A 27,755-nucleotide genomic window follows, 5' to 3' on the forward strand; every position below is an offset into this window, starting at 1 on the left:
CTCCCACCTCTAAATTATTTGCTAATAGCAAAGGGAAAAGTAAATCTTTATAAAGGAGTGCTCTGGCAGTCACCACCGTAACCAGGTAATCTAGCTCAGCATCACTTACGGTGGAACGGCCTGGCATGATGTGCTTCATGATGTGCTTCGTGATGTGATGCAGTACAAAGTACACAACATCAGCTCCAAAGTATTTTTACCCAGAATGTTAACCTTCATTAAGCCTTTAGATCTGACTTCTGGTTTTTAGGAAGTACAAGAGCAGAAGAACAAGTTAACTGATACTGTGAGGAAATAAATAACCAAAATACAGGACAATCTATAAGACAGCTGGTCTGCTTCTCTTCAAAAAATCAATGTCATACAAAAGAAAAAGTAAGGGGACTGTTCTAGATTAAAGAGACAGTAACTGACTGGAATGGGTGACTCTTGACTGGATTCTGGTTTGGAAAAAACAGTTATAAAGGATGCTTGGGGGATACTCAGAATATTTTGAAGATAGATTAGATATAAGATGATGATAGGAAATTGTTAACTTCTTGGATGTGATAATAGTATTATGGTATATAGGAGTATGTCCTTATTTTTAGGAGCTGTATGCAGAAGTCTTTGGGGGAGAAGTGTCATGATGTGTAGAAAATTCATACACACAGAAAAGTTTATATATGGCAATGTGTTATGGTTTAATCTAGATGACAGACATATGGTTGATTATTGTATTATTTTTTCAACTTTTCTGTGTGTTCGAAAATTTTACAATGAAAAGGAGAGACATTAGAATACAGGCCCTGAAGTTGTCTTGGCTTGGATTCTGCTTAGCTCCGTGACCCTGGGAAGTGATTACTTAACTTCTCTATGCCTCAGTTTCCTCATCTGTAAAATGGAGATAATGCAATAGTAGCTACTGCAAAGGGTTAATACATGTCAAGTATTTAGAACAGTATGATACAAATTCAGTAGATATTAGTTATGGTTATTAGTATTCAAATGTTCATAGAAAGGACATGGTTACCAGTGTGGAGATACGTGGGGTGATAGGGGGAAGAGAAAATAATTCATTTTCTAGAGTCAAAGGAACTGTAAACATTAGTTTGTACTTACCCCTTTGACACTACAAATCTGCCTCCATTCTGCTGGTACTATTTCTAGAGGGTACAAAAGGCAGGTGGTAGACAAGCTAACGTCTGATCAGTGCCAAAGGCAAAGCTGTTTTTCTCTTCCCTACATGAGACACAGAAAGGCTTCATGATCAAAGGCAGGGGATGCTGCATCTGGCTCCCTGGTGAGTCACTTCTGAGAATGGTAGTTTGAGCCCATCTGGTCCCTTCCCCCAACTTTACTCTTCCTCTGACCTTGGCTTATGGCCTAGTTTCCAAATTAGAGAGAAGCTTAAAATGTTCTGATCTGATAGCATGCAGAATACAATAGCCCTAAAGTGCACAGGACCAAGAGGCTACAGTGAAGGATACGCCAAGTGCACAGGACCTCGAGGCTGAAGCTGTGAAGCTGGCAGAGGGAGGTGCATGCAGTCAGGGAAGTTTCTAGTCCCCTCCTTCCTTTTGCTTGGGATTCCTTAGATGGTTTGAGGTCCTTATTTTCTTTGAAAGAACAGAAACCAGGGTGAAATAACCTTGTGAGTGTTCTTATGGTTTTTGCTTTAATCTAATCTGACCTCTCGTCTTTGAACTGAAAAAGTTAATTCTGTGATTTCTATATTTCTGGAGCTTGGAGCAGGTCACATGATACTAGCTTGCACTAAAGAAGCCAAACCCAACCAGGTCTTTCGTGCCAACTGGGCCCTTCCCCAGGCTTTCTTTGGGGCCTTATTTAGCATTTTCACATCTTACTCCTTCTTTCCCCAGCAACGTTCTGTTAGCTCTTCTGCTTCCAGGAGGGGGCCAAAGCAGAGGTGGCAATGCTCTTACCTTCCTTTCTTTTTATTTATTTATTTTATTATTTATTTTTGGCTGCATCGGGTCTCAGTTGCGGCGCACAGGCTCTTTGTTGCAGCACGCGGGCTTCTCTCTAGTTGTGGCTTTTGGGCTCCAGAGCACGTGGGCTCTGTAGTTGCGACGTGGGGACTCTCTAGTTGTGGCACACAGGCTTAGTTGCCCCACCAGGGATCGAACCTGAGTCCCCTGCATTGGAAGATGGATTCTTAACCACTGCACCACCAGGGACGTCCCCCTTTCTTTTTAGAACAGGTAAAAATGAGGGTAAGGGGTTGATCATGCATTTGCAATAAACTTTTTACCAGTTTTATTGCCTCTAGTGTACCTAATCATATAAAATGTATCTCCTGGGTCTCATTCTGATATTCTAAGAGTTTAGATATAAAAACTTTTGTTAGATTTCAACTCTCTTTGAGAGTTTTTTCTGATAACTGACTTTTTCCTTTTTGCACCATGTCCTAGAAAGAAAATTGTTTCTATATAGAAAATGCTTTTCTCCCTAGTACTTTAGAGAGTTGGTGGGGGAGGGAGATAATTATACATTTCTCCTCTTCCTTATTATAGTTTGGCTTTTCCTGAAGCAATCTGAGAATTTTCTTACTTCTCTAAATATTTTTATGTGTTAGCAACAATGTGACTTCTGGGATACAACTACACACTGGTTTAATTTTTCAGGTTGAGTGTGCACATAGCCCATGGACCACATCTGTCCCACAGATGTGTTTTCTGTAACCTAAGTGTTTATTAGTTGTCAATATTTTTAAAATTCATGTAAAAATTTATATTTCTGGCTTCTTTTGAAAAATTGGAAGGTCTGTCTCCTTTAGTTTACCTCTTCAGTTTACCACAATCCCTATGCTTCGTCTCAATCACACTTCACTCATTTGTTACCTGCCTGGCTCCTTTAGGTATTTGAGTGTGTGTGTTTGTGTGTGTTTGTGTGTGTGTGTGTGTGTGTGTGACTGTGTCTGTGTCTGTGTTTATATCCACTAAAAGATCTAGAAACAATGACCAACCCAGTATCAGTGGTTACCCTTGGAGCTCAGATTGTAATCTTACTATTTTTACCCATTAAAAGAAACTAGGGTTTCTTAGAGAAATGGCTGATGCTATCTTTAGGTCAGGAAATGTACAGGATGATCCTGTAATGTTGTGATACCAGATAACAAGGAAACTATCAAAGACTCCTGTGGAATCTAAAAAATAGTACAAATGAATGTATATGCAAAACAGAAACAGGCTCCCAGATATAGAAAACAAACTTGTGGTTACCAAAGGGAAGAGGGAAGTGGCGAGGGACAAATTAGGGGTATGGAATTAACATGTTTTATGTGGTTTTATGTATTTTGTATTTTATTTTTACAATAAAAAGTTTTTAAAAATTGATCTGAATGTTTAAGGCACCATTCTTCCAACCCTTCTACTTACATACTTTTCATTTTAAGTCAACGTTTGCTATTGAGCAAAACAGGTAGGTGAAATGAATGCTCAGTCTGTTCACTGGGAAATTTGCAATGTGGACCTCTAGATTAAGTTTGGCTCTAGGGTTTGTAAATAACAGGCCATCAAAGGATTGCCTGAGTTTCTCTTCTTAAGAATTTCAGGGGCTTCCCTGGTGGCGCAGTGGTTAAGAATCCGCCTGCCAATGCAGGGGATAAGGGTTCAAGCCCTGGTCCGGGAAGATCCCACATGCTGCGGAGCAGCTAAGCCCGTGAACCACAACTACTGAGCCTGCGCTCTAGAGCCCATGAGCCACAACTACTGAAGCCCGTGTGCTACAACTACTGAAGCCCGCACACCTAGAGCCCGTGCTCTGCAACGAGAAGCCACTGCAAATAGAAGCCTGTGCACTGCAGTGAAGAGTAGCCCCCACTCAATTAAAAAATACTTAATTGCTAAAAATTGCTAACCATCATCATCTGAGCCTTCAGTGAATCATAATCTTTTGCTGGTAGAGGGTCTTGCCTCAATGTTTTGTTTTGTTTTCTTTTTGATTTATTTTTTAAAATTTAATTTATTTTTTTATACAGCAGGTTCTTATTAGTTCTCCATTTTATACATATTAGTGTATACATGTCAATCCCAATCTCCCAATTTATCACACCACCACCACCAGCCCCCCCGGCGCTATCCCCCCTTGGTGTCCATACGTTTGTTCTCTACATCTGTGTCTCAATTTCTGCCCTGCAAACTGGTTCATCTGTACCATTTTTCTAGGTTCCACATATATGCGTTAATATACGATATTTGTTTTTCTCTTTCTGACTTACTTCACTCTGTATGACAGTCTCTAGATCTATCCACGTCTCTACAAATTACCCAATTTCGTTCCTTTTTATGGCTGAGTAACATTCCATTGTATATATATACCACAACTTCTTTATCCATTCATCTGTGAATGGGCATTTAGGTTGCTTCCATGACCTGGCTATGGTAAATAGTGCTGCAATGAACATTGGGGTACATGTGTCTTTTTGAATTATGGTTTTCTCTGGGTATACATGCCAGTAGTGGGATTGCTGGGTCATATGATAATTCTACTTTTAGTTTTTTAAGGAACCACCATACCGTTCTCCATAGTGGCTGTATCAATTTACATTCCCACCAACAGTGCAAGAGGGTTCCCTTTTCTCCACACCCTCTCCAGCATTTGTTGTTTGTAGATTTTCTGATGATGCCCATTCTAACTGGTATGAGGTGACACCTCATTGTAGTTTTGATTTGCATTCCTCTAATAATTAGTGATGTTGAGCAGCTTTTCATGAGCTTCTTGGCCATCTGTATGTCTTCTTTGGAGAAATGTCTATTTAGTTCTTCTGCCCATTTTTCAATTGGGTTGTTTGTTTTTTTAATATTGAGCTGCATGAGCTGTTTATATATTTTGGAGATGAATCCTTTGTCCATTGCTTCAGTTGCAAATATTTTCTCCCATTCTGAGGGTTGTCTTTTCATCTTGTTTGTAGTTTCCTTGGCTTTGCAAAGGCTTTTAAGTTTCATTAGGTCCCATTTGTTTATTTTTGTTTTTATTTCCATTACTCTAGGAGGTGGATCAAAAAAGATCTTGCTGTGATTTGTGTCAAAAAGTGTTCTTCCTATGTTATCCTCTAAGAGTTTTATAGTGTCCGGTCTTACATTTAGGTCTCGAGTCCATTTTTAGTTTATTTTTGTGTATGGTGTTAGGGAGTGTTCTAATTTCATTCTTTTATGTGTAGCTGTCCAGTTTTCCCAGCACCACTTATTGAAGAGACTGTCTTTTCTCCATTGTATATCCTTGCCTCCTTTGTCATAGATTAGTTGACCATAGGTGCATGGGTTTGTTTCTGGGCTTTCTATGTTGTTCCATTGATCTATGTTTCTGTTTTTGTGCCAGTACCATATTGTCTTGATTACTGTAGCTTTGTAGTATAGTCTGAAGTCAGGGAGTCTGATTCCTCCAGCTCTGTTTTTTTCCTCTCAAGGCAGCTTTGGCTATTTGGGTCTTTTGTGTCTCCATACAAATTTTAAAATTTTTTTGTTCTAGTTCTGTAAAAAATGCCATTGGTAGTTTGATAGGGATTGCATTGAATCTGTAGATTGCTTTGGGTAGTATAGTCATTTTCACAATATTGATTCTTCCAATCCAAGAACATGGTATATCTCTCCATCTGTTGGTATCATCTTTAATTTCTTTCATCAGTGTCTTATAGTTTTCTTCATACAGGTCTTTCGTCTCCTTAGGTAGGTTTTTTCCTAGGTATTTTATTCTTTTTGTTGCAGTGGTAAAAGGGAGTGTTTCCTTAATTTCTCATTCACATTTTTCGTTGTTAGTGTATAGGAATGCAAGAGATTTCTGTGCATTAATTTTGTATCCTGCAACTTTACCAAATTCATTGATTAGCTATAGTAGTTTTCTGGTGGCATCTTTAGGATTCTCTATGTATAGTATCATGTCATCTGCAAACAGTGACAGTTTTACTTCTTCGTTTCCAATTTGTATTCCTTTTATTTCTTTTTCTTCTCTGATTGCCATGGCTAGGACTTCCAAAACTATGTTGAATAATAGTGGTGAGACTGGACATCCTTGTCTTGTTCCTGATCTTAGAGGAAATGCTTCCAGTGTTTCACCATTGAGAATGATGCTTGCTGTGGGTTTGTCATATATGGCCTTTATTTATGTTGAGGTAGGTTCCTTGTATGCCCACTTTCTGGAGAGTGTTTTTCATAAATGGATGTTGAATGTTGTCAAAAGCCTTTTCTGCATCTATTGAGATGATCATATGGTTTTTATTCTTCGGTTTGTTAATATGGTATGTCACATTGATTGATTTGCATATATTGAAGAATGTTTGCATCCCTGGGATAAATCCCACTTGATCATGGTGCATGATCCTTTTAATGTGCTGTTGGATTCTGTTTGCTAGTATTTTGTTGAGGATTTTTGCATCTATATTCATCAGTGTTACTGGTCTGTAATTTTCCTTTGTTGTAGTATCTTTGTATGGTTTTGGTATCAGGGTGATGGTGGCCTCATAATATGAGTTTGGGAGTGTTCCTTCCTCTGCAATTTTTTGGAAGAGTTTGAGAAGGATGGGTGTTAGCTCTTCTCTAAATGTTTGACAGAATTCACCTGTGAAGCCATCCGGTCCTGGACTTTTGTTTGTTGGAAGATTTTTTTTTTTTTTTTTTTAACAGCTAACATTATTTATTTATTTATTTATTTATGGCTGTGTTGGGTCTTCGTTTCTGTGCGAGGGCTTTCTCTAGTTGTGGCAAGCGGGGACCACTCTTCATTGCGGTGCGCGGGCCTCTCTTGCTGCAGAGCACAGGCTCCAGACGCGCAAGCTCGGCAATTGTGGCTCACGGGCCCAGCCGCTCTGCGGCATGTGGGATCTTCCCAGACCAGGGCTCGAACCCAGACCAGGGCTCAAACCCATGTGCCCTGCATTGGCAGGCAGATTCTCAACCACTGCGCCACCAGGGAAGCCCTGTTGGAAGATTTTTAATCACAGTTTCAATTTTATTACTTGTGATTGGTCTGTTCATATTTTCTATTTCTTCCTGTTTCAGTCTTGGAAGGTTATAAGAAGTTGTCCATTTCTTCCAGGTTGTCCATTTTATTGGCATAGAATTGCTTGTAGTAGTCTCTTAGGATACTTTGTATTTCTGCAGTGTCTGTTGTAACTTCTCCTTTTCATTTCTAATTTTATTGATTTGAGTCCTCTCCCTCTTTTTCTTGATAAGTCTGGCTAATGATTTATCAATTTTGTTTATCTTCTCAAAGAACCAGCTTTTAGTTTTATTGATCTTTGCTATTGTTTTCTTTGTTTCTGTATCATTTATTTCTGCTCTGATCTTTATGATTTCTTTCCTTCTGCTAACTTTGGGTTTTGTTTGTTCTTCTTTCTTTAGTTCATTTAGGTGTAAGGTTAGGTTGTTTACTTGAGATTTTTCTTGTTTCTTGAGGTCGGCTTGTATAGCTATAAACTTCCCTCTTAGAACTGCTTTTGCTATGTCCCATAGGTTTTGGATTGTTGTGTTTTCATTGTCATTTGTCTCTAGGTATTTTTTGATTTCCTCTTTGATTTCTTCAGTGATTTCCTGGTTATTTAGTAATGTATTGTTTAGCCTCCATGTGTTTCTGTTTTGTACGTTTTTTTCCCTGTAATTGATTTCTAATCTCATAGTGTTGCGGTTAGAAAATATGCTTGATATGATTTCAGTTTTCTTAAATTTACTGAGGCTTGATTTGTGACCCAAGATGTGATCTATTCTGGAGAACGTTCCGTGCACACTTGAGAAGAAAGTGTAATCTGCTGTTTTTGGATGGAATGTCCTATAAATATTAATTAAATCTGATCTATTATGTCATTTAAAGCTTCTGTTTCCTTATTTATTTTCATTTTGGATGATCTCTCCATTGGTGTAAATGAGGTGTTAAAGTCCCCCACTATTATTGTGTTACTGTCGATTTCCTCTTTTACAGCTGTTAGCAGTTGCCTTATATATTGAGGTGCTCCTATGTTGGGTGTATATATATTTATAATTGTTATATCTTCTTCTTGGGTTGATCTCTTGATCATTATGTAGTGTCCTTCCTTGTCTCTTGTAACATTCTTTATTTTAAAGTCTATTTTATCTGATATGAGTATTGCTACTCTAGCTTTCTTTTGATGAGAAAGAAAGGACGTGCTCTCACTCCCTCTTGTGAGAACACCAGAATCACATTTGCATGGAATATCTTTTTCCATCCCCTCACTTTCAGTCTGTATGTGTCCCTAGGTCTGAAGTGGGTCTCTTGTAGACAGCATATATATGGGTCTTGTTTTTGTATCCATTCAGCAAGCCTGTGTCTTTTGGTTGGAGCATTTAATCCATTCACGTTTAAGGTAATTATCGATATGTATGTTCCTATGACCATTTTCTTAATTGTTTTGGGTTTGTTTTTGTAGGTCCTTTTCTTCTCTTGTGTCTCCCTCTTAGAGAAGTTCCTTTAGCATTTGTTGTAGAGCTGGTTTGGTGGTGCTGAATTCTCTTAGCTTTTGCTTGTCTGTAAAGCTTTTGATTTCTCCATCAAATCTAAATGAGATCCTTGCCGGGTAGAGTAATCTTGGTTATAGGTTCTTCCCTTTCATCACTTTAAGTATATCATGCCACTCCCTTCTGGCTTGTAGAGTTTCTGCTGAGAAATCAGCTGTTACCCTTATGGGAGTTCCCTTGTATGTTATTTGTCATTTTTCCCTTGCTGCTTTCAATAATTTTTCTTTGTCTTTAATTTTTGCCAATTTGATTACTATGTGTCTTGGCATGTTTCTCCTTGGTTTTATCCTGTATGGGACTCGCTGCGCTTCCTAGACTTGGGTGGCTATTTCCTTTCCCATGTTAGGGAAGTTTTCGACTATAATCTCTTCAAATATTTTCTCTGGTCCTTTCTCTCTCTGTTCTCCTTCTGGGACCCCTATAATGTGAATGTTGTTGCATTTAATGTTGTCCCAGAGGTCTCTTAAGCTGTCTTCATTTCTTTTCATTCTGTTTTCTTTATTCTGTTCTGCAGCAGTGAATTCCATCATTCTGTCTTCCAGGTCACTTATCCGTTCTTCTGCCTCAGTTATTCTGCTATTGATTCCTTCTAGTGTAGTTTTCATTTCAGTTATTATATTGTTCATCTCTGTTTGTTTGTTCTTTAATTCTTCTAGGTCTTTGTTAAACATTTCTTGCATCTTCTCGATCTTTGCCTCCATTCTTTTTCCGAGGTCCTGGATCATCTTCACTATCATTTTTCTGAATTCTTTTTCTGGAAGGTTGCCTATCTCCACTTCATTTAGTTGTTTTTCTGGGGTTTTATCTTGTTCCTTCATCTGGTACATAGCCCTCTGCCTTTTCATCTTGTCTGTCTTTCTGTGAATGTGGTTTTTGTTCCACAGGCTGCAGGATTGTAGTTCTTCTTGCTTCTGCTGTCTGCCCTCTGGTGGATGAGGCTATCTAAGAGGTTTGTTCAAGTTTCCTGATGGGAGGGACTGGTGGTGGGTAGAGCTGGCTGTTGCTCTGGTGGGCAGAGCTCAGTAAAACTTTAATCCACTTGACTGCTGATGGGTGGGCCTGGGTTCCCTCCCTGTTCGTTGTTTGGCCTGAGGTACCCCAACACTGGAGCCTACCTGGGCTCTTTGGTAGGACTAATGGCAGACTCTGGGAGGGCTCACGCCAAGAAGTACTTCCCCAGAACTTCTGCTGCCAGTGTTCTTGTCCCCACGGTGAGCCACAGGCACCCCCCTGCCTCTGCAGGAGACCCTCCAACACCAGCAGGTAGGTGTGGTTCAGTCTCTCCTGGGGTCACTGCTCCTTCCCCTGGGTCCCGATGCACACACTACTTTGTGTGTGCCCTCCAAGAGTGGAGTCTCTGTTTCCCCCAGTCCTGTCAAAGTCCTGCAGTCAAATCCCACTAGCCTTCAAAGTCTGATTCTCTAGGAATTCCTTCTCCTGTTGCCAGACACCCAGGTGCGGAAGCCTGATGTGGGGCTCAGAACCTTCACTCCAGTGGGTGGGCTTCTGTGGTATAAGTGTTCTCCAGTCTGTGAGTCACCCACCCAGCAGTTACGGGATTTGGTTTTGCTGTGATTGCACCCCTCCTACCGTCTCATTGTGGCTTCTCCTTTGTCTTTGGATGTGGGGTATCTTTTTTGGTGAGTTCCAGTGTCTTCCTGTCGATGATTGTCCAGCAGCTAGTTGTGATTCTAGTGTTCTCACAAGAGGGAGTTATCGCACGTCCTTCTACTCCGCCATCTTGGTTCAGGCTAGCCTATTTCTAGCTTTTGATTTAAAGTGAGAAGTATGCAACACTTCCTTTGATTTGAACACTTAGGGGCCATTGTAGGGTTATTAGTTGGCCTAATTTCAATATTGTTATGTCTCAGGGAATAGGGAGGCCTGAGGAGAGGGAGAGAGACAGGGGAACAGTTGGTCAGTGGAGCAGTCAGAGCACACACATTTATCAGTTAAGCTCGCTGTCTTGTGTGGATGCAGTTCATGGTTTACCAAGGCAATTACAAAGATCACTGATCACAGGTCACCATAACAATAATAATGAAAAAGTTTGAAATATTGCAAGAATTACCAAAATGTGACACAGAGATATGAAGTGATCAAATGCTTTTGGAAAAATGGTGCCCATAGGGTTGCCACAAACCTCCAGTTTGTGAAAAACGCAGTATCTGTGAAGTGCAATAAAGCAAAGTGCAGTAAAATGAGGTGTGCCTGTGTTATAACTTTGTTTTCTGTTTTCACAGATTCTACTCTTACTTTTATTATTTCCTTCTTTTTTTTGAAGTGTATTCTGTTCTTTTTCTGATATCTTAAAAAGGATGTTTATTTATTTTCAGGCTTCTATTCAAATATGGTTAATATGGTTGTATGTTTCCCTCAGAGTACTGTTTTATCTGTATTACCTGAACATTGACATAAGGTATTTTCATAACCATTAATTTCTTTCTTTTTTTTTTGGCTGTGCTGTGTTGCTTGTGGGATCTTAGTTCCCCGATCAGGAATTGAACCCAGGCCCCCAGCAGTGGAAGCACGGAGTCCTAACCACTGGACTGCCAGGGAATTCCCTTATAACCATTAATTTCTAACATCAAAGCTATCTATTATCATTCCTTCTTTGACTCCTGAGTTATTTGCAAAAGTGTTTAACACTTTCCTAATGTATTTTTAGGTTATCTTTTTATTAATGATTTTGAGAAATTGCATTATGGTCAGAGAATGGGGTCTGTATGATACAGATTCCTTAAAGTCTGTTGATATTGCTTTATGGCCTGATTCAGATATGTGGTCAGTTTTTATAAATCCCCCAAAATGTTTTAAATGAATGTGAATCCTCCAGGTACACTGTTTTATAAGTGTATTTGTCTTTTTTTATATATATAAATTTATTTATTTTGTTATTTTATTTTATTTATTGTTTTTGGCTGCGTTGGGTCTTCGTTGCTGTGCGCGGGCTTTTCTCTGGTTGCAGCGAGTGGGGGCTACTCTTTGTTGCAGTACGCGGCCTTCTCATTGTGGTGGCTTCTCTTGTTGCAGAGCACGGGCTCTAGGCGAGTGGGCTTCAGTAGCTGTGGCACGGGGGCTCAGTAGTTGTGGCTCGTGGGCTCTAGAGCACAGGCTCAGTAGTTGTGGCACATGAGCTCAGTAGTTGTGGCTCATGGGCTCTAGAGCACAGGCTCAGTAGTTGTGGCACACAGGCTTAGTTGCTCCGTGGCATGTGGGATCTTCCCGGACCAGGGATCGAATCCATGTCCCCTGCATTGGCAGGCAGATTCTTAACCACTGCGCCACCAGGGAAGCCTGAGTGTATTTGTTTTTTAAGATCTTTTGTGAACAAATTCATGAACTGTACTATTCATATTTCTACTTCATTACTGATTTTTGTCTATTAGATCTACCAGTTATCCACTGATGATGGATTTGTGTATTTTTCCTTTGTAGCTCTGTCCATGTTTGTTTTATATACCTTGCGACTATTTTATTAGGTACCTGCAAGTTTAGAGCTGTAATATCTTTCTGATGAACGTTTTATCATGATAGAATATCTTTATCTCTGCATTACTTTTTACATTAAAGTCTATTTTACTGGTAATAATAACCAAACTAATTTTCTTTTGGTTAGTGTTTACCTAGCATATATTTTCAATCCTTTGATTTTCACCTATTCTGTGTCCTGTGTTTTCCAGGAGGGATCTTGAAGTTTAGTCTGATAACTGCTGTTTGTCCTTGAGATCCTTAAATGTACCATTCTGCCTTCTCTCCCAGCGGCAATACATACCCGTGAAAGTGAAGAGCAAAGCCTTCTGGATCTTCTCTTGGGAGTATGCTATGATGTACTTGGGAAGCCTGGTGGTAATTGTTTGCCTCTCCTTCTTCCTTCTCAGTTCCTGGGATTTCATCCCTGCAGTCTACGGCTTCATGTAAGTAATGACCTCATTAGAAAACCTCTGGAAGCTAATTTAGTTTTCACAGCTCCATCTGGAATTAGAGGGAGAGCAAGCACAGGCAGCATCTAGAGCAGTGGTCCTCGAACTTTAGTGTGCCTCAGAATCACCTGCAGGGCGTCAACACCCAGATTGCTGGTCTCCACCTCCAGAGGTTCTGATTAAGTAAGTCTGGAGTAGGGACCCCAGAATTCGCATTTCTGATAAATTTTCAGGCGATGCTGATGCTGCCCGTGCAGGGAACACTCTTTGAGGACCACTGGCTTGATCTAGTGCAATTAAAGAACACTCTCTGGGAACATCCAAAGCAACTACCAGCCTCTGACTGGGAGGTTTTGATTCAATCCCAAACAGGAATGGATGTATTCCTCTATTGCAAGAGGGTCTCCAGCAGTTTTAAAACAAAGCCACCTTCAATATGTCAGACTTTTAGAGAAAATCAAAATGGGTTTGCAGAATGAATTCTGCAGGCACTTCCACATATTCTCTCTGTGGTTTGCTGAGGAAGATAACTGCCCAAGCCTGAAGGAACTCACAGCTCAGTGGGTGATAGACACTTAAACCTGCCAGGGTGGGAAAGGGATCTGTGGCAGGCTCCCCTTTGGGATTCTGGGCTGCTTATTTGTGTTAAATCCTGGCTGAGCCTAACAATGACTTAGTAACCTTCAGCTTTTCATGCTCTGCCTCAGATAAGAGTTTGTAACGCCGATGAAAAGCTTTTCCTAGTTTTCTGCTGGTCCACAGATTGTGTTCTTTACCTCATTTCACAGAAAAGGAAATGTAGTTACAGCAGGAAGCAAAGACTTGCCCTGGGTGGAGGCCTTCGTCAGAGAAATCTGACCATGAACTATTGCCTCTCTCTCCCTTTCCATGCTTCACTTGTTGTACTTTTAAAATTGTGAATTGACATCAGTTTCAACCCCGTATATATTTTTTAATGTAATGTAAAAATTTTAGAACAGCCAGAATTGCAACCAATCTTTATCTGATATAACCAGACAAAAAGTTTTCCAGTTAAACCATTATTTCTCAAACAAGGTCTGGGATCCTAGCCAGAACCTGGCAGTGGTTCCTTGGGCCCCTAGACGTCTCACTGTAGTGTCAGGCACTCAGTCTTCTGGCTCCTGCTGTGGGCATGTGGAACAAGAATGGGCAGGAACACGATCTTTGACCTTGTCTTCCAGACAAGTCTTTAGAATGCTCAAAATAGGTATTGTTTATTTCAAACCCATTCCTCTTCTGCTACAGTGCTGGGTATCTCCTGGTTTTGAGCACATACATCTTGGGCAGTAAAAGAGGGGCTGGTCTTTTGATTTCTAGCACGAATCCCTGCCTTGTCTCAGATCTTTGATGCGTGCCAGAGTTTGGTTCAGGCAATATTTTTTATGGGTTATTATTCTCTGTGTCTCTGCCCCTTGTTTTTGTTAATTACCTATATCCCGGTTGCCTGGAGAGCCCCTCACATCCTGATCTCTGTGGAGACAAAGTCATCCTTGACTGCCCAGCGGTGACCAAAGCCTTCAGGAGAAAACCAGGTCAAAGCAGATCATTCATAACTTTGCTGTGTTTTTTCTCTCCCTTTTTTGTCTTTATTCCAGACTTTCCGTTCCAGATCTTACTCCAAACATTGGCCTCTTCTGGTACTTCTTTGCAGAGATGTTTGAGCACTTCAGCCTCTTCTTTGTATGTGTGTTTCAGATCAACGTCTTCTTCTACACCATCCCCTTAGCCATAAAGCTAAAGTAAGTGGTTGGACCTGCTGGTTTTTTGTCCACAGAGTCATTTGTAGCTTTACAGGTGCCCTTCAAACTGGCAACATCTGCTATCAGGTTTGTGCCATTTTTGCCCAGGGAACCCTGCCCTCAGTCGCTTCAGTGGCTGTACGCAGCAATAGAGTCACACATGAGTACAGGGTGCAGAGACAGTGCTTTGGAGCCCTATATTTCCCCTGGCCTCACTTTGGGGTACTTGAACCCACATTGCTGCTGAGCCCAGTCACTGTTTTAGACAAGAGCAGTGTTGGGGTGTGGAAGGTATCCTTGAAAAAAGTGGATCTTTTTGGGTGTTCATCAGCATCCCAGTGACAGTTTGCTCAAAGGGACTCAGGATGTATTAGTCGGGAGGCTGGCTACCTGCAGCTCTGTTTAATCATCTGATCAGTTTCCCTCAAAAGGGTTGCCTATAAAGCTCTCTTCTGCAGTGTAAGAGGGCTAACATGTGTTGTCCATCCCACCTTTCTAGGCTTTTTGACATATATTCATGCCTAACCCTTCCAGCACCTCTTGGAGGTAGGCATTATGTTATTATCACTTCCATTTTATAGTTGAGGAAATTGCCGTTCAGAGAGGTGGAACAATTTTCCCAGAGTCACACAGCCAGTAAGCATGGAGCTGGGATTCAGACCCAGGTTTGCTTGGCTCCAGAATCTATGCTCAGTCCCCTGCACCATGCCAGGCTCCTGAGAGAGATCACTTATAGTAGGTCCCAGAAATGGTTCTATTATCCTAGCTTCAGAGAAGGGAAAACAGGCACCAATAGGCATAGATATGCCTGTGTGGTCCAGGGAGGCTGGAAGAGTTTGATTTAGATTTTAAGAGCTTGAGTTCTCTGCTCTAACCTTCCTGCCATTCTCCATGGCCAGTGAACCAATGCACATGGTTCCTATTCTATAAAAGCTCAGAGTTGATGTTTCCTTCCCTTGACATAGCCTTGGCCTAGTATCTGACACAAAACCATTCTTCCTTGGCCCGGCAGGCTCCAGAATTCTGGCAGCCTTACTCAGCCGAGCTCTCCAGCTGTCTGTGGTCCACATTTCCTGCCCTTGTTCTGGTCAGGCCCAGCCACTGGGCTGAGAGAAGCAGGGAGCCCGGAGCACCTTTCCTCACTCTGTGTAGCCAGCTCTCCAGCAGCTTCTGTTGTTGGCACATGAAAGGCCACAGACAGCTCCTGGGTAGACAGTAGCACTACCATCTTGTGACACCCTCCCCTCCACCCCATCCCGGCCAGGGCCTCAGAAGATATGAAGATACCTGACCTCCTCTGCAGCTGCCCTCCTGTGCCTGGATATGAAGTTCCACTCTGGCCCCTGCAGTGCCAGCTTTGTGAGAACAGGCCCTCCAGGGCGCCTCTCCCCAGGCACTGTTGCAGGGGGTTCTGGTCTCCATGTTTTTGGCACTACATTTGTCACTAGCCTTTTCATAGGAATGGTGCAGCTGTTACCAGCTACCTAAGAAGCCCGAAGCCAGTGACTTGGATTAGCTTTAGGAAGATGCTCACTGAAGTAGCTGGACCCTTCCTAGAGGCTACAGGACTACGTGACTTTGCCAAGCTGAGTTTCTGAGTCATTTGCTATATAGTGTTTGGGTGTGTACACGTTTGTCTCCACATCTCAGATTTACACCCATTGAGTCACCCTGACCTTTGACCTGCAAGAGGAGAATGCCATGCCATTAACCTGAAGAAAACCTTCGTGAGCTGGATATCCAGGTCCTGTGTGGAAGTAGGCCACGTGCATGTTGTTTAGGTGTAGCTGAGCAGGGTGCACACCTCGCTTCTTCCTGTTGGCTTCCCTTCAGCACTTGGTCAGCTCTCGGAGGAGCACAGGAGACTGAGTTCTGTCTCACCCTCCCTGATCAGAGCTGTGATCCTGCTGGGCACTCAGGAGAATAGCATTGGTGGTGCTTAGGGGTTCTGGAGACAACAGCTCCATCACTTATGAACTCTTATCTTCTCTGAACCTGACTTCCTCAGCTGCAAATGTGGTGACAGCATTGCCTATCTCGAGGGGTAGTTGAGGTATAGTGAGAATTGCATGTAATGATGCAAGAAAAGGGCCTAGCACAGAACTTTGCACAAGTGAGGGTTCAGGAAATGGTAGCCAGTGTTACTAGCTTAAGGTAACAAGAACTCCAATTCCAGCCCTTAAGAGCGAACAGCTGCGTGCAGTTCTCAAGTTCTCTTCTGGAAAGGAGCTCATCATAGCTAAAGATCTGTAGCCCCCACTGACCTGTTGTCAGAGAAACAGAGCATCAGCAAGGAGGCCCTCTTGCCCTGGGTCCAGTGTTAGAGGGGCTCTGGCATGGGTGGCTGCCTGATAACTCTGACAAGCAGTCATTTAAGCCCAGTAATAAAGGGCACTGACTTCATGTGTTCTCTTCCCCGGCAGCTCCTGGCGGAAGGCCCAGAGCTGGCGGGGGTGGGGCTTGATCGAACCGTCTCTGTGGGCTCTTTCTCTAGTGTTTGCTGGGCTCTTCTCACCACCTCTGGGCATCTCTGGGTCCCTGCAGTTTTCTGCTCTGCTGCTTGGCCCGGCCCCGTGTCTTGTGGGTAACAGAGCCAATGCCTCCATGAAGTCCCCTGGAGAGTGTTTTTGGGTTTCAGGGATGGGTCAGGAGTCTCTGGGCTGGGCCTGGTCCCTGACCGATCTTCCTCTCTCTGCCTGTCTGCCCTGTCTTACCCCAGGGAGCACCCTATCTTCTTCATGTTCATCCAGATTGCCATCATCTCCATCTTCAAGTCCTACCCGACAGTGGGGGATGTGGCCCTCTACATGGCCTTCTTCCCTGTGTGGAACCATCTCTACAGATGTGAGTACTCCCACCTCTCACCCCCTGGTGGCAGATTTGTGTCACCTAGCCCCGGATGAAAACAGCCAGGGAAAAAGGAATTGATAGGCATTGGCTGGGCATCTGCTGTGCTGGCAGCACCAAGAGAGAGACAGTGACATGAGGCACAATATCTGCCTCCTAGATGCTACGGACTAGTGATAATAATGCTAACATTTATTGAGTGCTTACTGTGTACCTGGTCACTGTGATTCTAAGAGTGTTACATGCATTAGCTCATTTTATCTTCATACCAGACTTTGAGGAGAGTATCCCCATTTGCAGATGAGAAAACTGAGGTACAGAAAGGTAGAGCCACTTGTTCAAGGTCACATGACTGGTAAGTAGTATAGAAGGGCTGGCATTGGAATCCAGTTGTGTGATCCTCCAGCCAGCACTGTCCAGTAGGGCTGTCTGTGATGATAGAAATGCCCTATGTCTGCACAGTCCAATAGAGTAACCACTAGCGTGACTGAGAAACAGAATTTTTAATTTAAATTAAATTTACGAAGCCACACATGGCTAGTGGCTATTGTGTTGGACAGTGTGGCACTAGGCCTTGGCTTACCATTTCCCAGTGCTGCACTGAAAGGTCCATAGAAGACAGACGGGCAACACCAGACTTCCTACCTGCTGTGAAGACCCCTTTAAGCTGTAACCATCCCTTCCCCAGAAGACGGCCTAGCAGTGATCTGGTTGTGCTTTCTAGTATTTCCTAGTGTTTCCCTGAGTCGGGCTCTTCGCCCTCTGTGTGGGTTCTTTTCAGTGTTTGTGGGCTCCCTGAGGCTAGGCTCATGACTCACTTGCCTCTGTGTCCCCAGCACCCGGGATTAAACCTGACACACAGAACAGCTCAATAAATGTTTGTGGATGGGTTTTTATATATATATATATATATACACATATATATAACTATATATTATATATATGTATATATATATATATATAATTTTTATTGGAGTAGAGTTGATTTACAATGTTGTGTTAGTTTCAGTTGTACAACAAAGTGAATCATTTATACATATACATATATCCACTCTTTTTTTAAGATTCTTTTCCCAGATAGGCCATTACAGAATACTGAGTAGAGTTCCCTGTGCTATACAGTAGGTCCTTATTAGTTATCAGTTTTATATGTAGTAGTGTGTATATGTCAATCCCAATCTCTGTGGATGGGTTTTTTAAACCTCCCTAATAAAGAGGCAGTGCCAGTGACCCACCACCACTTGATTCTCTAAAACGGGAAGGGAGCTGTTGAACTTTCCTTGCACAGCAAAGTATCAGGAATGAACTCGGGCAGGGCAGGCTTCAGAGGAAGTAAATCTTTGTTGTTGTTTTGGAGCTGCTGGGTGTCAACCAGGAAGTGAAACTGACCAGCTGCTAGAAAGAAACCTGTCTGTAGGAGTTGGCCTCTGAGCACAGGTAAACAGGTGAGTGGGCAGGACAAGCCAGGCTGCTCCTCCAGGGGACGCCTGGTGGGGCAGTGACCAGATGACCAGACTGGAAGCAGGAAGTAGCATCTTCTGTCTGTGGCATCCTCATTGCACAGACAAGAATCACCCAGTCCAGTGGGCTCAGAGTCAGCTTGGCAAGTCACAAGAGCACAAGACATGTGAACATACCCCAGTTTGTGACAGGGTGGGTCTTGGGGATGTTGATTCTCTTTCCCCCAAAACGGAGTCCTTTTTAGCTGTCTCTCCCACACAGGGCATTTCCCCCCGGTAAGATCTTTCATCCCATATTGCTGAACACAGTCTGGAGCCAGACCACCTTGAGTCTGAATCCTGGCTTTCCCATTACTAGCAAGTTATTTAACCTTTCTGAGCCTCCCATTATTTCATCTGTCAGATGGGGGGAATATCTTTCATGAGTGTTTTAAGTTTGAGAAAAAATAAATGTAAATAGCACCACATTTATTAGCAGTAGTAATAATTACACAGAGGGGTCTCCTGCATAGTTTCATGATCAAAGCTTCAGGCTCAGTAGCCAGTCATTCAGAGTCATTGAAATAAACATATTTGTCAAAACTTGAAATGAACTATTTTATGCCCTCTGGGATGATGAGGCACAAAAAAATAAGGATGGGGTTTCCGGAAACCTGGATGAGCTAGTAGATGCTGTTGCTGGCTGGCTGGGCAAGTTCAGCTTGTCTGAAAGTCCTGCAGAGAGTGTTGGCTGCCACCCCTGGAGGTGCAGCTCCTGCAGCAGAGAATACTCAGGCTTGGAGTGTCTGTTTGGGGCATGACAACTGTGAGTCATTACATTCATGCGGGAGCGTCTTCAGCCTGGTCCTGTGGACATGTGAGTGGAGATTTTGTGAAGTCTTTATGCCTAGGTTGAATATATTCAGACTTTTAATGTGGTTAAGAATTCAGTTTAAACATGAGTTACCAGTGCCAGCATGCCTGCTTACACATTCACCATTTTATTTTCCTGTCCTGCTCAGTGGGGAGAAGAGGCACGTGGGCCCTTCCCTGAGTGCAGGTCCCAGATACCGGGACTCTGCGGTGCTTGGGGCCAGGATGAATCATACAGACACACAATTGCAGTGTTAGGGAACAGCCTGCTGGTAGAACCCGTGCCAGCCTGCAGTGGTCCAGCTCAAAGAGCCAGTTACAAAGGGATGGATTTTGTGAGTGTGTGTGTGTGTGTTTTGTTTTTATTAAACTATTGTATAAAGATAAAAGAATATTGATTTTAAAATGCTCATTAATTATAAAAAAAACAAGAATACAATAAATTCCCGTGTACCCAGCACCTAGTTTAAGAAAAGAAACATCACCACGTCCTTTGAAGTCCCTAAATCCCCTCTGTGCCCCTCTCGATGACACTGGATTCTTTCAGTGGAATTTTATTTCTGAATGCCTGAGGCTCAGAGAGGGAAAGTGACTTGCCTGAAGTTTCAGTTTGTCAGTGGTGGAGCGACAGATCTGACGAAGTCACCCCGTGAACTTGGTGGGGAATCTGATTCCATCTGGCCTAGCACGTCTGATGAAGGGTGAACCCTTGCGTCTCATCAGGCCCTGGTCATCTCTGACATCTCCGACACCTCCTGGTGCCTGGAACAAGCCGTCCTGTGCCCCAGGTCCCTGGCTCCGTCTGCTCTGGCATATACCTGTAATCCTCTGGCCTGTCATCCAGCAAGAGTGAGTAGCAGCTCCCCAGTCCTGCAAAGGTCACCACAGGCCAGAAGCCAACTGGATGCTGGTGACAGTTCCTCCAGGCACATGGGAATGTATCTTCACAGCTTTTTGTGATTGCACCCAGGAGCTGCATGTGAACCTCTCTCAGTCTCTGCACTTGGTCACCTTCTTGTCACCCGCTCTGAAATCCAGAGTGGCTAGAGGCATGGAACAAAGGCCTATCTGCACTTTCAGGCCACAGGAGTTTTATATTAGGAATAGTGTATATTCTTTTCAGCAAAATAATTTCCAGGGGATCAGAAAGAACCACTGAGAAATGTAAATAGTGACGTTGGAGTGGAGGAATGGTAAATAGATATGTTCTTTCTTGAGGTTGTAACACTATTTAATAATAATAACAATAATAATAATTCTCAGTGCACACATTCCTTTTCCCAGACTTCTGTTTCTGGGAGCAAGGACAAGGCTTCCGAGAGGTCTCAGAAAGGCTTGAGTCAGGGCTTTCACCTCTCAGCTTTGAAAACCCAGAATTGTGGAAATTTCAGATCAGAAAAGAGGACCTTGCAAGCTCTCCAAGCCATGTTTCCAAATTGTAGGATTTCACGGACCACTAACATTTCAAAAAATTCTGGTGACAGAGTTGCCAACTTTTTATTTTGCTGAAGACATGAAAACAGTCAACTACTAGCCATTCATCCCCATTTCATAAAGGAAAATACTTTTTAACAACAGCAACAGGCAACAAGACACCTATCATTTCTCAAGAAAGAATGAAGCTTAAGTTGAAAACATTCAGCTTTAATAAGAACTCTGAACTACCTTCTCCTTATTCTCACTGTGACACTGACCAGTGAAGTCTCTGTTGCAGACGAGTATGGGCCTCTTATTTGGCAAAGGTCTGCAGCTGTAATCCAGTGGTTCACAGCCTTGGCTGCATATTGGAATCACCAGGGAAGCTTTTAGAAACCAATATGGGGTACTTCCCTGGTGGCGCAGTGGTCAAGAATCCGCCTGCCATTGCAAGGGACACGGGTTCGATCACTGGTTCGGGAAGATCCCACATGCCGCGGAGCAGCTAAACCCATGCACCACAACTACTGAGCCCGCGTGCCACAACTACTAAAGCCCACGAGCCTAGAGCCTGTGCTCCGCAACAAGAGAAGCCGCTGCAATGAGAAGCCTGTGCACTGCAACAAAGAGGACCCCCTGCTCGCCGCACTGCTCGCCGCAACTAGAGAAAGCCCGCGCTCAGCAACAAAGACCCAAGGCAACCAAAAATAAATTAAAAATTAAAAAACCAATATGGACGCCTGGGCCCCACCCCTATAGACTCTGATTTGCTTACTCTGGGTGAGGCTCCCCAGGTTAGTTCATTTTACAACCAGAATTGAGAACCTTCTCTGTAATCCAGTCCCCTTTCCAATGCATGAACCCCAAGTATAGCATTTCAACCAAGTCATTGTACAACTGAGACAAGAGGCCTTAAGGTTCGGGGGTTTCCCCATCTCTTAAATATTCCAAAACTCTGACTTGGGAGAAGGGATTTCCTGAAGGTCAGGATCAGAAACGGGAAGGGAACTTCTATTCACTAAGTGCCTGCCGGGAACCAGACCTAAGGTTTTTTTTTAAAGTGGTAATTTTTTTAAAAAGATATTATTTTAATTAATTAATTTTAAATAATATTTATTATTTTATTTAAAAATATAATAAAGTGTAAAGAAAGAAACAATAATAGTATATAATCCTATTGTCAGATATCCCCTAGTGAATTAAAAGGAAAAAAAAAAAGTACAGTGTGATAGGCAGAATAATGTCCCCTCCTTGCCCCCCACAAAGATGTCCATCTCATAATCCCCAGAACCTGTGACTACATCACCTTACATGACAAAAGGGCCTTCAGATGGGGAGATTATCCTGGGTTATCCAGGTGGGCCCAGTGTAATCACAAGGACCTTTAAGAGTGGAAGAGGTAGAGGCAGGGGGTATATGGGAAATCTTTACCTTCTGCTCAGTTTTGCTGTGAACCTAAAACTGCTCTAAAAACTAAGGTCCAAAAAAAAAAAAGTGGAAGAGGGAGGCAAAAGAGGAGGCCATAGTGATACAATGTGAGAAGGACTTAATCTGACATTGCTGGTTGAAGATGGAAGGGGTCATGAGCCAAGAATGCAGGCAGCTTCTACATGCTGCACAGGCAAGCAAATGGATTCTCCCCTAGAGCCACCAGAGCCTGTGGACTTCTGACCTCCCAAAATGTAAGATAATAAATTATATTGTTTAAGCCACTAAGTTTGTGGTAATTTGTTACCATAGCAATGGAAAACACACAGTAATACATCTGTGCCAGCTTTTCCACACAACTTGTTTAATTCATGGAACGCTCCCATGAAGTAGGCATTTTAGCCCTATTTTAGAGATGGGGAAGCTGAGACTCTGAGAAACTTGGTGGCAGAGCAGGAATTTTCACCAAAGTCTCTCTGAGGCCGAGGCTGTGCCCCACTATCAGGCTGCCTTCCCCCCAGCGGAACTCAGCCTGCCTGCCCGCGGACCACCCTGTGTAGCAGGTCCTCCCTGGAGCTTTAGGGGGAGCTTTCTCCCTGGCGGGATTCCGCATTCCTTCCGGGGGTAGGGGGTGAGGTTAGAGAGGGAGGGTGTCAAAAAGAGACTTCTAAATCATCTAAGAAAGAGTGAGGGACATTTGAAGAGCAAGGCAGGAGACTTAAGACATGAATTGAGGAGAATGGAAAATGTATTCCTAAGACCCAGGGCTGTGGCACCATAGAGATACTGAGAGGTTCATGCTGCCATTTCCATCCATGATTCACTGGTCAGATAGCACCCTGCTTGGGGTCAGGAGAGGAGTTACTCTTGGACACCCCAGGATTGGGGGTTAGAGGGCAGTGTCTTGCTGAAGCGCCTCCTTGCAGTGCCCAGAGGCATTCACAGCGTTGCCGACTGTAGCCAGCCGAGCCCACAGTGGGAGGTAGAGTCCAAATCTAGGACCTCTCGCCAGCTTTGGGTGTGAGGAGCCATTGCCAAGGGTCTGAGGTCTGCATCTTGGCACCCCGGTGCCTCTGAGTTTGTGTGTGTTGGGGAGGGGCTACACCACGCTTTTCATGGGCCACTGTGTCCTGCAGGGCCGTCACTGCCAGGAAAGGGCCCCAGTGAGAGTCAGCACTGGGCTAACTGACCGTCTGTCTTTGCAGTCCTGCGAAACATATTTGTCCTCGCCTGCATCATCATCGCCTGCTCCCTGCTCTTCCCTGTCCTGTGGCACCTCTGGATTTATGCAGGAAGTGCCAACTCCAATTTCTTTTATGCCATCACACTGACCTTCAACGTTGGGCAGGTAAGAGTCAAGGGCAGCACAGGGACAGGGATTCATTTTGTAGCCTCAGACATTCGACCTGGGCCCTGGGTTCTGCCAAATAGGGTTTTGGATGAGAATGAGGTCCCATAGAGAAGGTAGGGCAGTGAGAGCAGCAGGGGAAGCTGAATTTGGCTAACGTTTATTGCCCTGAATTCTCACAGCAAGCCTGTGAGACAGTGTTACCCGTATTTTACAAATGGGAACCAAGGCTCACAGAGGTTGTTGATTGCCCAAGGTCATTGGAGGAGCCAAGAACCAAATTCAGAAGAAGGCTCAGTTTCTGAGGCCACCCCCTTTCGGTAATTGCCTGGGCTGCGCGGCCCCTGGAGTGAGTGCAGCGTGTGAGGGCTGGGGGAGGACAGGCAAAGGGGAGGGGAGACTTTCCAGACTTTGGAGCAGCAAGAGCAAAGGCAGAGAGATGAGAAATAGTTTGGTCTAGCTGCTGGGTACGTCTGGAGCAGAAACTGTGCAGCTGGGAGTAGCAGGAGAGGAGGCTGAGGGGGTCCCAGAATGAGAAGTACCAGCAAGGAGCTCTGACCCTCCTCTGGTCCAGGGAGAGCCTCTCCCTTGGTGCCATAGAACAGTGGTTCTCAGCATCAGAATCACTGGGGGTAGCTTGTTAAAAAATGCAGATTCCCTGTTAATATGTTTTAAATCCTGTGGTTATGTTACGACTGTCACAATTACATGGCTTTGATTGTTAAAAAAAAAAAAAAGCAGATTCCCTGATCCTGCTCCCAGGCACGATGATTGGAATTTGTGTTTTTAGCAAGCTCTCCAGAGATTCTGTTGCAGGTGGTTTAGCAAACGTCTCTGAAGTCCCCTCATCCACTGTGCTGCGTTCCCTCATGTCAGCTCTGTCCTAATTGTCGAGTCAAGGTCTTATGAGAATCACTTGTACCGTTTACCATTTCAATTGTCATTGGCACAGCCTGGCATTTCCTGTGCATAATGGAGGGGATGGGAAGCAAGGCTCGCCTGAAAGACCAGTGATGCCAGGGAATAATCCCCAGGGAGATTCTTGCCTCCAAGGTTAGCTGCTGGGAAAAAAGAAGGGAGTTAGGGCTCTTGCAATGACTGATGGGTCTGGTATTTCCTGCATGGACATTTCTGGACAACTAATGTCCAGTCCAGCTATTTATCTTGGTTTGTGCACAGCAGGAAGAGAGATGGAGGAGGGCGCTGTAGCCCGGATAGGACCAGGCCAGGGGGTCTGTTCTGCTGTCACACACACAGGTTACTGATGGCAGATGCTCAGCCCCTCCTACCTGTGTCCACGCAAACAGAAATCTGCAGGATGCAACTTAGTACCTTGAATAAATCCAAAAGGTTGTTCTGGCTCTTCTGTCTTGCTGAAATCCCCTTACTTTTCCTTTGAAAGTGATGACTGGCATGTGAGGGCATTGGGCCTGCCCTGGGCCTCTGGGCAGCTTGGCGAGCTCCACTGAAATAGTCCACAGTTTGCTGTCAGGTCATGAGTGTTGAGTGTGGGTCAGGAATACAAGTTACAGTGATTAGGAAGTATCCATGGAACTTACCAGATAACAGCTTTTTTCCCTAGGGCTGCCTTTATGAGAAAAGGCTTTCTGAAATTGGCATGGGAGATGTTTGCAAGTTGTCAGGTGCCATCAAAGGCAGGAGAAAAAAAAAAGGCAGAAGAAACTGAATTGTTGGAAAAAGGGGGATGGGGCTGGGGGTGGGGACCAAGGCCAAGTAGATGGAGGGTTTTAGTGGCTGAGCTATAGAGAAAAACCAGGTTGATCTCTTGGCATTGTCCTTTATCTTTTTCAAAAATCTCTTTAAAATGTATTTTTAATCATACAAATAACACATGAATTCATTATTGCCAGGGAAAAGAAGTCAAACAAAATAGAAGCATATGGAATGAAAAGTAAAGATTCGCCTGGGTACCATCCCTTTCCACCCTAGGGCAGATGTGATCGTTAGAATCGGTTTGGTCTGTGTTTTTGCAGACTTCCTCTGTGCGTTTACAGACAGCTGAGTCCATATGCGAACACAAAGACATCCCACTCTAAGTACTGTTCTTTGACTTGCTGTTTTTCACTTAATGATCTCACCTTGAGATCATTTTTTTTAACAGCTCTGTGATATCCCTCCTGTGGTAGGATGTCCTGTGATTTTTATGACTGGGTAGGCCACTACTGATAGACATTGAGGTTGCTTCTGGTGATTTCACTATTATAAATGGAAGAGCCCTTCATATCCCTCCACATACTCTTGTATACACATGCCAGTATTTTCTCAGATAGATTCCAGGTGGTGGGATTTGCTGGGTCAGAGGGCATAAGCATTGTACGTTTTGGCAGATTTTGCCAAGTTGCCCTTCAGACAGGTCATACCAGCCTCCAGACCTCCCAGCAGCGGGCCAGGTGCCTATAAGCTGGCAGTTTGTTCAGACATCCAGCACACCTGTGTCATCGGCCTGCTCGGGTCTGGCTTTGTGCTCTGAGCCAGAGACAATTCTGTTGGGTCAAATGCTTTCTGGGACTGCTGGCTTTGGGCTTTGTTGCTGCTGCTGCCAGATCACTAAAGGGGTATATCAGAGAGGGGCACTTACTCACCAAGGCAGTCACTCGAGTCACATCCTCGTCCTGGAGCATTAACTGAGCTAGAAGAGCACCCCTCATCATGAGGGTTATACTACCCCAGCCCTCCGGCCTGTTGGGAGCCACAGAGTGCAAATAGACATTTAGAATTTTAGTTAAATGTCACCTCCCCAGAGAGACCTTCTTTGGGGTTTCCCCACCCCACGGTCTCTTTCTTTGCCTCCTATCTGTTTCCTTCACAGCACTTACCCAATTTGCAACTCCACATTATTTACCTGCATCTCTCTCTGCCTCTCCCACTAGCGTGTGAGCTTCATGAAGGCAGAGATCCGCCTCTCCTACCCACTGCAGGGTCCCCAACCACCTGATCAGTGCTTGGCACAGAGCAGTTGTTTAGCAAATACTTGTGGAATGATTGAAAGAACCAAAGAGAGCCAGGGAGAACATCATGGATTAATGGCCAAATGTGGAGAGTGTAACCGCTGGAGGAATCCAGAGGCAACAAGATCACCTTCCCTGTTGAGTGGTCAGAGAAAGCCATAGGGATGAGGAATAGGGGCTGGGCCTTCTAGACTCAGAGAGGGGAAGGGAGAGAGGGTCTAGGAGGTGGGCAGGATGGGGGCCAAGTCACCCCTACTGGCTAATGTCAAGGGATGGCAGCTCCGTCCCCAACCTTTCTCTCACTTCTGCCAGAACCTGGTCTCTTTGGCCAGTGAAGCCCCTGCATGTCATCCACAGCCCAATCCAGCGCAGCTTCCGTCTAACCTACAGTCATTGCTTCCGGTGAGATGTATGGCATTCAGAGTGTGTCCTCAAGTCCCACAGCCTGCTCTTCTCAGCTCTTCTAGCTGCAGCGGTGCCTTATAGTCACCTGGTCCTTATTCTCCCCTCCCTGGACAAGACAGATCAGCGCTGTCCTGGGAATCAGATGAGTACAGATTTTCAGCAGGCGTCCAGAGTCAGGCTCATCATTGCTGAGTCCGCAGCTGAATGTAGAGAACATCTCGGCCCGGAGATTTTAAGTCCTGCTCTGTTTGAGTCGGTCAGTTCCGTGCTTCCTAATAGAAAAAATCATCAGTAATTTTTAATGACAGTGGCAGGTAAACCAGTGACTTAGGCCCCATCCTTCCTCTGGGGCCATTAAATATTTTTCAGCTTGTGGCACAGATCATTTGCTAATTATAATTGTGCCTGAGAGTCAGTAACCGGGAAATGACAACAGTAAACCATCCATAGATGCATAGGGTGTGTGTGTCCCACACATACATGTGAGAGAGAGAAGGAGAAGGAGAAGGAGGGATTAGATGGATTGGTTGACCGCGGTCCCCCCCCACTCCGTCACTGCGTGACCTTCAGCAAGTGATTGAACCTCTCAGGGTTGCAGGTGATAACCCCACCTCTCAGGGGTAAGAGGATTTGTGTGTTGACACATGTTGACATGGGAAGTAGCTTGAGCAACGTGCTCGTCAAATACCCAGAGCAAATTCCTAAGGAAACATTCAGACCTGGAAACCGAGGGAAGGAGAACAATCCTCCTCATCTTTTTTTTTTTTAAACCCTTTTCTTCTGCAGGTCAGAGACCAGCAGAAAGATAATGGTCATCTAGGATTAGATGTAAACAAAAAGGAATGTTTAAAATTTAGCTTTATTAAGAGTAAGGTAAAA

The 27,755-nt window shown here is 44.0% G+C and overlaps 1 protein-coding gene across 1 annotated transcript in view; it reads left to right on the top strand.

The window, feature by feature from the left end:
* PIGU (phosphatidylinositol glycan anchor biosynthesis class U) overlaps nucleotides 1–27,755 on the top strand; it is a 107,409-nt gene that overhangs the window by 64,410 nt on the left and 15,244 nt on the right. Inside the window, exons 8-11 of the mRNA XM_036826433.1 lie at nucleotides 12,231–12,385; nucleotides 14,008–14,151; nucleotides 16,871–16,995; nucleotides 23,360–23,502. Coding sequence (XP_036682328.1) covers nucleotides 12,231–12,385; nucleotides 14,008–14,151; nucleotides 16,871–16,995; nucleotides 23,360–23,502 — 567 coding nt within the window. The remainder of the gene's footprint in view (nucleotides 1–12,230; nucleotides 12,386–14,007; nucleotides 14,152–16,870; nucleotides 16,996–23,359; nucleotides 23,503–27,755) is intronic.

Source organism: Balaenoptera musculus, chromosome 15 (genome assembly GCF_009873245.2).
Source record: "Balaenoptera musculus isolate JJ_BM4_2016_0621 chromosome 15, mBalMus1.pri.v3, whole genome shotgun sequence".
Classification (NCBI taxonomy): Eukaryota; Metazoa; Chordata; class Mammalia; order Artiodactyla; family Balaenopteridae; genus Balaenoptera; species Balaenoptera musculus.